General features: G+C 33.2%; 1 protein-coding gene and 1 long non-coding RNA gene across 2 annotated transcripts; one reads left to right on the top strand and one right to left on the bottom strand.

Annotated features, from left to right (window-relative positions):
* The first annotated feature begins 454 nt into the window (after positions 1-454).
* On the top strand, positions 455-2,677 carry LOC106358790 (protein SRC2-like). The gene has a single exon (XM_013798591.3). It carries the CDS (start codon positions 950-952, stop codon positions 1,838-1,840), a length of 891 nt encoding a protein of 296 aa, XP_013654045.1. The 5' UTR covers positions 455-949; the 3' UTR covers positions 1,841-2,677.
* Positions 2,678-4,336: 1,659 nt separating this feature from the next.
* LOC125577308 lies at positions 4,337-6,818 on the bottom strand. The gene is made up of 3 exons (XR_007315701.1): positions 5,262-6,818; positions 4,917-5,008; positions 4,337-4,802 (listed from the first exon to the last, which is right to left on the bottom strand). It is a non-coding gene; the product is annotated as an uncharacterized LOC125577308 (long non-coding RNA).
* Between the last annotated feature and the right edge of the window lie 4,203 nt (positions 6,819-11,021).

Genomic DNA, 11,021 nt, shown 5'->3' with positions numbered 1-11,021 from the left:
ATTTTTTTAACTTAATGTGGAGAGAAAGTGAGAGAGATGTTGTGTTTAGTTCAGAAGAATGGAGAAAAAGAAGGGTAAACTGATTTTGGAACCGATTTTGGGAGCATTAAGAGCTTCAAATTGGTTGTTCATGGTGGTTAGGGTATTGATGACAATTGAAATCTTTTAATTATTTGAAGATGATGAGGGTGAGATAGTAAAAAAATCATTTTCGAAAAAAAAAAATTAATGGTATTTTCGTGAATTATATGAACTTGTGGGATGAATAAGGCAAAACTAATTTTTTTTTTAAAAAGATTAGTTTTGTGTTTGACTTTGAGTTGTATGTTAGTTTTGCAAAAAAACCCAAATAAGAAACCAATGTCATGTAAATTTTCTGAGAAATTTCTAGCTGAAAATAAAAAAGGATATGTTTTTCACTTAGATGGAAAACAATTCGTCTAAATCTGAGACAAATCTTTTTTTTTTGTTTTTTCTTAGTCACTAAAACTTAGCTTACTCTGCTAATTTATTTATTTTTGTCAGTCGTGGCTTTAAGACCCCTAAACTTAACCAATTTCATTATTGAATTCACTAGCAGTATCCAATCCTCTCTATTTGTTATTTTTCCTAAGTAATATTTTCCAAGAAACTAATAAATCTAGATCTTTCCTAATGACCATGCTTTTAGATATTCCCAATAGATGTAATAATCAAAACTGTTGATATTCAGAAATAAAATGTCCTCTTTTTAGTTTTAAATGCATTTGATATCTTAATTCCCCTTCTAATTGATTTTTTTCCTTTGTTTCCATTAATATTTTATCATTAACTTATTAAATATAATATAATTCTCCACATTTAGTTCATTATTCCATTTTCTTAATTCCAAAAAGTTAAGATTCCCTGTCATTTATTATTTAATAAGCTAATGTTTATTGTAAACATCACGTTCCAGTGACACTCATATATGGCGAATCTAAGTCTAGACCTTAACATAATCTCTGCACGTAACCTTGTAAATGTTAATCTCATCACAAGGATGGACGTGTACGGCGTCATTACCATACAAGGCGACGCCACCCAAAATGAAAAAAAGGTGAAAACTGCCGTTGATCGCTCCGGCGGTTGTAACCCGACGTGGAATCACGCCGTCGAGTTTTCCGTCGACGAGAGATTAGCTCGTGACAGTCGTTTGACTCTCGCCATGAGATTGACCTGTCGCCGTGTCCTAGGCAACAAAAATATAGGAGGAGTTAACGTCTCGTTGCTTGAGCTTTTAAAATCATGCACTCCCTCTATTAAAGGTGACGTTAACGGCCAGGAGATGACGTTTGTGACGTATCAGGTAAAGTCACCGTCAGGGAAACGGAAAGGCTATTTGACTTTCGCGTACCGGTTTAATAAGACACCGATTAAACCGGAAATCCCAGCGGTCCTTAACCGGAGTTCTGTTGGTACGGAGGGTTTTTCGCCAACGTCTTATCCTCCGCCGTCTGCACCGTCAGAAATCGAGCACTTGCCTTCAGTTCCACCAGAACGATCAACTGAGTGTCGTCAGGTCGATTCCGACCATCGGAAACATCTCCTCGTTGCTGGCTCGAGTTTCGATCCTCTTCCAGTATCCTACGGCGGCGCTGGTTCATCACCGTATGATAAATTCGGTTACGCTTACCACCATAGGTCACCACCACAGTCTTCTAACGCATACTTTGCGCCGCCAGAAACGAGGCACCAAGGGTACGGACCGTACGGTTCTGCCACGCCGTCACCACCCAAGGGGATAGGGCTTGGGCTTTTAGGTGGATTGATAATGGGAGATATTATTGTGTCTGACGTGGTAAATTGTTTTGATCTGTGATTTTTTTGTTTATGTATTTTTTGTAATCGAGGTATGGCTTATTTGTGCAATCTAAAATAATTTATTGATTCCAATCAATGCAATGCATAAAAATAGTTAGTTACATGAAACAATATTATAACAAAATTAATATTAAGGATTTTATCTGGCAGAAATCTAATTTTCCAATTCTCGTTTTAGTACTAATTTAGTTTGAATAGCTAAAATATAAGAGCTTGGATATATATAATACTAGGGGTGGCCCGCCCTACGGGCGGGAAGTTTACATTAAAATTATTTTATACTAAAATATATTTAATTTTATAAAATATTTGAAAAATACTTTAAACTGAATATAATAAATATATTTTTTTAATTAAATAATATATATTATTTTGTTAACATTTGACCTTTTTAATTTATAATCATGTACGTGTTTGGATTTTTATTTGTTATCAACTATATTTTCATAATTCATTTCAGTTATCATTACTCGAGCTCCCACTTTTAGATATTGTATAAACTACATATTTTTTTAGTGGACAGTTAATTAGTTTGTTTATTGATATTTAGCCTAATTTATTATCTGTCCGGCCAAGAAAGAGTGCCAAAGTATCGTTGCTACCGAGCTGGATCAGTATCAAAAGGGTGTGTCATGTATGCAAAGAGAGGTGGTGGTCAAGCTTGGATGCCACCGTGAATCCTCAGTGAATATGGAGAATTTGCAAAGCTTGTTAAGGTTTCAACAGTCAGATGACCCGGTTTTAGTTACAGTTTGTGAGCTAGTGGAAAGTGATAAATCTAATCATTTGTAAACCGCAGGAGTTAGGTAAACTAACAGTGTTTATTTATTTCAAATATTCTCGTAGTGTTACAATACAAACGAATCTTTGTTTTGTCCTTTACGTCTCATGAGGAAATGCCTATGCTAGTGTACATCATGGTGAAGTATGCAGCGATTTGCATGTGGAGACGCTGAAGTGTTTATAAAGATTGCGCAGTGACTTACAAAGAGAAGAATATGGGATCATGTTGCTGGAGTTGTGATTGTAGGAGAAGCTGGTGGTGTAGAGAGTGATACAATCGTGAGAAAGTTATATTTCACAAAAGGAGCTTATTTGGAAAGTGGAACGTCTTGACGGAGGAATCATAGGATATCTTTAAAATACAATATTTATCAAAAATATTAAAGTACATTAATTTTATTCCAAAAGAATGATTGTGGAGATCGTAGGAAATGGTTAAATTGCCATGGAAATTGTGATTAATAATTAAAAAAATTAGTTTGCTTTCTGGTTGCTTATTTCTCAACATATGATTCATGTGAATTGTCTTCTTTAAGTGGGAGATTCATAATAATGTTTAAACATCTTGTAGTTATTTACAACCAGATCATATATTCTCTTAGTATAAAATTCTAAAGGGAAAATTCCTCAAAAATACACGGACTAATTTTTATTTGCTAATAAAATACACGAACTATTTTGGATCTCCGTTTAATACACAAACTAATTTTTGTTGTTTATTATATACACAAACTTTTAAAATTCGCAGGTTTTACACATCGTTTTAGACGGCGTTAACTACGTTTAACGGAAGTGAAGACGACGTTAATGTTTAATTAAACATGTGTCTAATTTATGAAAAAAAAATTCCTTAAAAATACATGAACTAATTTTCATTTGTTAATAAAATACACAAACTATTTTGGATCCCCATTTAATACACGAACTAATTTTTGTTTCCTATTTAATACACAAACTTTTAAAATTTGTAAATTTTACACATCAATTTAAACGAAGTCAACTACGTATAACAGAAATGACTTTAGTTTTAACTAAACGTATGGTTAAAAGTGAAAAGCACGCTCACCCTCAACCAAAACCTCTCGAATCGATTGATACTTATATTTAAGCTAGCTTCAATTCAAGTTTGACACCCTAAATCGATGTGTAAAATCTGAAAATTTTAAAAGTTTGTGTATTAAATGAGAAGCAAAAATTAGTTCGTGTATTAAATGTGGATCCAAAATAGTTCGTGTATTTTATTAACAAATGAAAATTAGTTCGTGTATTTATTAACAAATAAAAATTAGTTCGTGTATTTTTAAGGAATTTTCTTTTCATAAATTAAGCACATGTTTAATTAAACACTAACGTCGTCTTCACCTCCGTTAAATATAGATAACACCGTCTAAAACTATGTGTAAAACCTGCGAATTTTGAAAGTTTGTGTATTAAATAGGCAACGAAAATTAATTCGTGTATTAAACGGGAAGTCAAAATAGTTTGTGTATTTTATTAGCAAATGAAAATTAGTCTGTGTATTTTTAAGGAATTTTCCCAATTCTAAACTAATACTGACCAAGAATTAATTAAAGAAAATCAGTTTATCTCATGTTTGTTAAAAATCACATAAGAAAGCACTTTCTTGGTTCAGTTTTACTATGCTTCTTTTGAAAAAAAAAAACAAAAAAAAACAAAGCCTCTTCAATCGTTGGTAAGTGGACCATAGTTGCGAATTTTAATTTCCAAGTGAAGATATGAATTTTTCAATTCGAAGATGAGGTGAACTTTTTAAACTTTTTAACCATATTTTTTTGATGGGTACGAAAATGTTTTAGAGAGGCAAATTCAAAACACCGACAGAAAAGACATGAACTGGAACATATTGATGCTACAAATTTTTGGAATTAAATAAAAAAAAGGATTAGAGTAACTGTGAAAATATAAAACAATATCATGGACTCCTCCATGTTGACGAACCGTCGTCAGTCCGGCATTAGCCTGAGTAAAGTAAAGCGTAAGGTGAGTGAAAAGTTTCAAATTGACAAAACTAATCTATTAATTAGCCAAACAACATATATGACAGTAGTTGGACAGACCTTTGAAGCGAATGGTAGTATTAATACCCTCAGTTTTATGTGTATCTTCATTGTATGTCGTTTGAATTTTGTCTAGTCAGTAATCGGTACATCAAGCCTCTACAATCAAACAAAAATACCAACAAACGAAGCATATTTTAGAAGGCTAAGCCATTCATCTATTAGTGAAAATTTGATTTAAATATTGATTGCAGAGCATAGACCCAATAGTACCTTCAAGGGAGCAAAATGGTCTAGCTCCAGAAGCAGAGCCAGCAGTTGCACTATCTTGCGACATAGCAGCACTCCTCGTCCAACGAACAAAGCTGCAAGAAAATTTGCAAAAATAAAGCTTTCATATTTACATGCAAGAGAAGCTTAATTCTCTCTACTGAACTCTTATAAAAAGGATAATAACATCAAATACACCTAGAAACTCTTAACGTATTCCCAAAAAAAAAACAATCAGGGAACACGATTTCATTTCTCTCTCGACTCATTCAACCACAAGAGTAAGAACATAATCTGAAAGCATATCAAACCCCAATTATTCAAAATCCCTTCTATGCAAACCATTACCTCCTGTGACGTCCGTACAGATTGTGAGTGGCTAGAACCTGGAAGTGTCGCAGAAAAACATGAGAGGCAATGGTAGATATGTATTTGAATTTTGACAGTCAAAAGCTTTGGTTGCTCCTTGATACATCAAACAGACTTAGGTCAAAGAGCCCGCCTTCCTTCAGGATGTTTCTGAAAGTATGAGCCGATGAAAATTGATTGAGGCATGGATGAAAGCGGACTGCAACCCACTTGAACATAACACGTAATCAGCTTATTTCGTAAGGATGCATGTTATCAAAGCGAAATCAAGACCAAGAGTTGTTACCTTCTCATCTACCAGTACCACATCAACGGCTGCAACTCTCCACCTTTCTTAAAGTTTCGAGCTTCCCAGAAACAAAGAAGCCTCATGATAACACTCTAACTGCAGCGGCCAGCCTTTAGCTCATAGAAGTGGGGCCGTCGAGTTGCCATTGTCGTGGATAAGATAAAACTATTAAGAGTTTTCTGATTTAGAAGGTAAAGATTGTCCAAGAGCGATGATGAAAATGTTGTTAATAAGCAATGAAGCAGACGTAGTGGGGATTGATGATTGAATGCCATAACTACAACCATTTTGCAAAAGGAACTTTGTGGGGGAGGTGAAGGAAAACGCAAAATCGAGAAGGGGAAGGGAATCAAATAAAATATAAGACACGTATGAATACCAGACTAATAGCCCAGAAAACTACAAATAAGAACCCAAATAGCATCCAGTCTCTGGCATGAGCAGATCCATCCACATTAGCTCCCCACCATGCTTAACGTTCTTAGACTCCCAGAATCGAAGCAGTCTCGCCTCCACAACTGATGAGCACCGCACAGACTTGAGATCGGAAAAGAAAACCTTTGTCATAGCCATTGAGAGAGATGAGGGGTAAGATTCGAGTATGAGTGAGATGTGAGATTATAAAAGTGTAGATAACGCGATTCGCACCGGTGAGATTGCATCAGATTCGTAGTGGGATGGTGATTGAAGACGATTTAAGACCTTTAAATCACAAACACCGTTACAGATTCTGGATCATCCCTGTGCTGATAGAAGGCGAATGAAGAACACAAAGAAGAGCGTAGAGACTGATTAGGGTTTCCGTAAGAGATTGTGTTCGATGGGCCGTAGACGAAGCGCAACGGCATGCCCAACTCCAAGCCCGAAACATCATAAACTCACTTTAATGAAACGCAGTGCAGAGGACATGTGTCGCGCGCAGGAAAGACTAATTTGTGACGTGGATGCACATGTGGCATACCTGGGAGGGATCCAAAGCCTGTTTTATATATATAGATTTACTTGTAAGCCTCTGTTCAATCCGGATTTTGGTCTAATCCAGATTTTGGTCTCATTTCGGTTCATATTCTTTTTTGGTTTTTAGTATTTCGGTTTATTAAAATTAGCTACTATATTGGAATTATAACTAATTTAATTTGGTTCAGTTTATATACTATTTATTTTTGGTTTGTTTGGTTTTATACAAAATTTAGTTTATATGATCAGAAATTAGATATAATCAAACATGCATAAATATATATTTCTTACTTTAATTTTTAAATATAATATTTTCTGTTTTACTTAACTATTAAAATAAAAGTAAGAAAAACAATAAGATCATAATATTATTATATAACTATATTTTAACATAAATATTTCCCTTAAAAATAAAAAAATTATGTTTTATTTAATTTGATGAAAATGAGAAAACAAAACAACCTCTATAACTTAAAAAATAAAAATTATTATAATAAATGTGTTAATTATGAATACCATATTTATGAAATAATTTATGTATATATTATTAATATTATTTGATGACAAAAAATATTATTATAAATTTTTACATAAGTATACTTATATATTTTAATTAATCGGGTTCTTCGATTTATTCGGTTGGGTCGGTTGATATACCCAACCAGGCAACCATATAAATATACTGTAGTCTTTTAACAATAAAATTCATTCGGTTTATTAGGTATTATGAAATCTACTTTCTTAACTTTGGTTTGATTTTACTCTATTGAACACTTATTTTTAGTATAAACTTATTATAGTTACGATCGTTTGATACAATCAGAGGATCTTTTGATACAGTCAGGATTTACCTTTAAAGCATACGGTGCAACTGTACAATATACTGCATAAATATTTTATGGATCAAATCCACAAACACTAATGTTATATTACAAATTTTTAGAGAGAAGTTAAACTAAGATTAAATGAGTTTCTTTTTCTAATGCAAGAATGTAAAATGTAAAATTAACCAAGTGGTGGTAGCCTAGTGGCTATCTCTTGGGGTTTGCTGTGTATCTACATCTGTCCTGGATTCGATTCCCCTTGGGAACTAAATTATCACTACTTGACTAGTCTGGGTTTGGGCTTCGGTCCAAGTGGCTTACATGGTGGACCATAACATATGATTGGTCCACCCCTGACATTAGTCGAAAGGTATTTCAAACTCGGGCCAGACAGTGTGGTACGCTTTTGGGCTAGTCCATTCTGTAGCACTAAGTGTGTTCCTTCTGGAACCGACCGGATCAGCCGATAGGGTTTATAAAAAAAAGTGTAAATTTTTTAAAACTAGTGGGTTTTGCACTTTTGCTGGCTAAAATCTTCCATTTATAACAAAAAAAAATAATTGAAGCAATTAATAAGATATGTTGAGTGAAGATGCTGAATAACAAGTATTACAGGATAAACTGAGATAACAAGCATGCTATGCACATTTCACATTTATAACCATTTACTTTATAAATTAACCGTTGACAACAAATGTTAAATGGTGATAAAATATAGTTTGCTGTGAGCGTCCAGTCTGTACTGCTACAGCCACAGTGAACGCATTAGATTCGTGAGCTTGTTAGTGTCCACCCTTAGGCACATCCCACATTTGGTATAGCCTTTAAATTCAAAAGCGAGATCTTGAACATATGAGAAGATAACTTGAACATTATTAGTCCATTGATATATCCAATGGTAGATAGCTCTTTTGTAAAACAATGGAATGTCCAAGTTGTTAGTTTTGACTTTTGATTGGTTAATGTTATTTTGATTTTCAAAAATTTATAAGTGGACAGGCATATTTTTGAGAATATACCAGTTTCATTCTCTTTCGACTTTTCTTCCCTCTCGTACCTGCTTCAATCATCTCGATCTTAATTTTGACCTAACTTTATTTGGTCACTAGTTTTGACCTGGTTAATTTCTCTCCTCTGACGGCCAGGGCAAGCAAGGTCCCATCAAAAGAAAGCATACATTAGACATCATTATTGTAAACCCTATAGTATTTGAATATTATAACTACGATGGGTTTATTTAGCAAACTTGCATTAATACGAAGAAGAAGAAAAGCCAGGAAAAGTCTAACATAATGGGACAACAAGCATCCAAACAACAAATCTCTTTTGGGACTTGATGTGTGATGCGCCGAGTGATATATGCAACAAGTAGAAGTGAAAAAAGAAACTGTACAACAAGTAATTCAAGTATATATTCAACATCATCGTCTAATCATGATATATTTTTTTAACACACGTAATTATCAGTTGTTATTTAAAAATTATGATTATTTCAAATAATTCATATGGGATACATAATCCTGACGCTAGGTATTCCTCAGATTCAACATAAACTAATTAAAAAAAACTGAAGTTTAATCCCACCTGTTTTTCAAAATTTCAACCACCAGTTCGAGCACTAAGGTCTAATGATAAATTCACCAAAACTTTTTACAGACGTCAATTAAAAAAAATCAATCATGATAAGTTGACAAAAAAAAATCAATCATGATAAAATGAATGACCTTATATCAATATATTTAAATATTACTTTAATTTGTTTTTCATTAAGTTGCTCGTACCGGATAATAACTCTTCCAAGTTTATACCAGGTTAAAGAAATATGAAAGTTTATCCTTCAACCATGTGTATATGTTGTTTATAAAAATTGGTAGGAATCATGAAGTTTATTCTCACTTCCACAGAACATTCCAAATTATTTTAAAGCTTCTAATCATATTGTGTCTCACTTCCGTTAATCTAAAAACGAAAAGTTGATCTTTCTACCAAAATGTTGTCCAAAAAAACTTGGTAGGAATCAGGAAAGTTTATTCTCACTTAAAACATTCCTTCTCATTTTCTTAAAAAAGCTTCTAGTGACATTTTGTCTCACTTTCTCTAAATTTTGTTTGGTCTTAAACTCGATTACCTATGATTAAGTTAGGGTAATATGCCAATTATAATTTCATTTCAATAAAGAAAAGCACATGATAAAAAAGAAGAGAATGAAAATGTTATAGAATTGATTAACTAACTAATGATGGTATATACACGAAAACAATCTAAGCGGCAAAAAGTGCACACTTCCCTCGGGTTCTTTTACTTAAATTTGCAATAGTTATACTTATTTAATTACTGTGGAATATACTTTTAAAAATCGAGATGAGTGGAATATATTTCTCGATTTCACGCACCTCAAAAAATTGTCAAGACAGAATCCGTTGCTCATGTCGAGAGTTGTTTATATAATAGCTTGCCAGTAACAGATAAAAACTCAAAAGGGGATGTTAAGTTATAATCATCATCATCGTCAGCTATGTGGGGAAGCACTTGAATCACTAATCATCTACTATTCCAATGGATTGCGAAATAAGTATGGAACTGGCACCACTCGAAAACCAACCAAGTTGGGTGATTATTCTCAATATTTGCAGCAATATTTGAGCTAGTTACTATCAGTTACTTCCTCCTCAGTCGCCTTTGATTGATGACTTGGCCTTGTTTACTAAATGGCAAATTTGGAAAATGAGGAGTATATTAATCTTCCCAAATCATAGAGAATTCATCTCACAAGTGATTAATAACTCTATTATCAATCGAAAACTATGGGATTGAGATAAAGCCAAAACATGGGAGGAGCGACATCAAATTCAATATACAAATATCAACGGTAATTCTGCTTAGGATTACAAACAAGTAAGACTGTATATATTGTAGATGCATCATGGTCTTCACCAAAAGATCGAGCAGGCATAGGATGTGCACCATATAGGAAGGACTACAAGTCATTAAAGCAAGTACAAATATTGATCTTTGGAAGTTGAAGTTGTCAAAGAAGTAATAGACTGGTTTCTGATGAAGTTGTGTTTGTTGGTGACAATTGGGTCCTCTTCAGTGAGCTTAATACCTTTCTAGAAGTAAAATGCTATTTGGTTGGAGCCAATCAGCATCCAGGATAATAATGCATTATCTTCCAAGCCTTCTTGTGTTACAGTTTAAAAAAAGTTCTCCGAATCATTGTTTCTGAAATTGACGATCTTGCTATAATGTCAAGAAAACAAATTTCAAGATATAGTGTATCTTAAAATACTTACGTAACATATCTTTTCATCTAATACAACAATATATTGCCGACAAAGAATAAGAGTAGTATTCAACGATGAAACAAACAAAAAGTAATCAGCCTAACTTGAACTGTCTAATATCACAACAAATTGATCAGAGTTAAACACATGAACAATGATTCATACAATATACTAACCAAAATCAGATTTTTTTTCAAAGCTACCAATTTTTTTTTTTGGCTCTAGAAGCAAAATACATAAAACACTTATATCTTGGATAGAAAAATATACAAATGATTAATTAATGTTTTCAGACTTACAACCAAAAATCCTACAACAAAAATATTTACAGCTATAACAAAAAAATAATCATGTGCATTATTATTTCTACAACAAAATATACATC

This window comes from Brassica napus, chromosome A8 (assembly GCF_020379485.1).
Source record: "Brassica napus cultivar Da-Ae chromosome A8, Da-Ae, whole genome shotgun sequence".
Lineage (NCBI taxonomy): Eukaryota > Viridiplantae > Streptophyta > Magnoliopsida > Brassicales > Brassicaceae > Brassica > Brassica napus.
The sequence above is the reverse complement of the archived record's forward strand: the minus strand, read 5'-3'. Positions and strand labels throughout refer to the sequence as shown.

What these genes read in the sequence shown, in the direction of transcription:
- LOC106358790 (XM_013798591.3), top strand. Translation starts at nt 950, where the DNA reads ATGGCGAATCTAAGTCTAGACCTTAACATAATCTCTGCACGTAACCTT.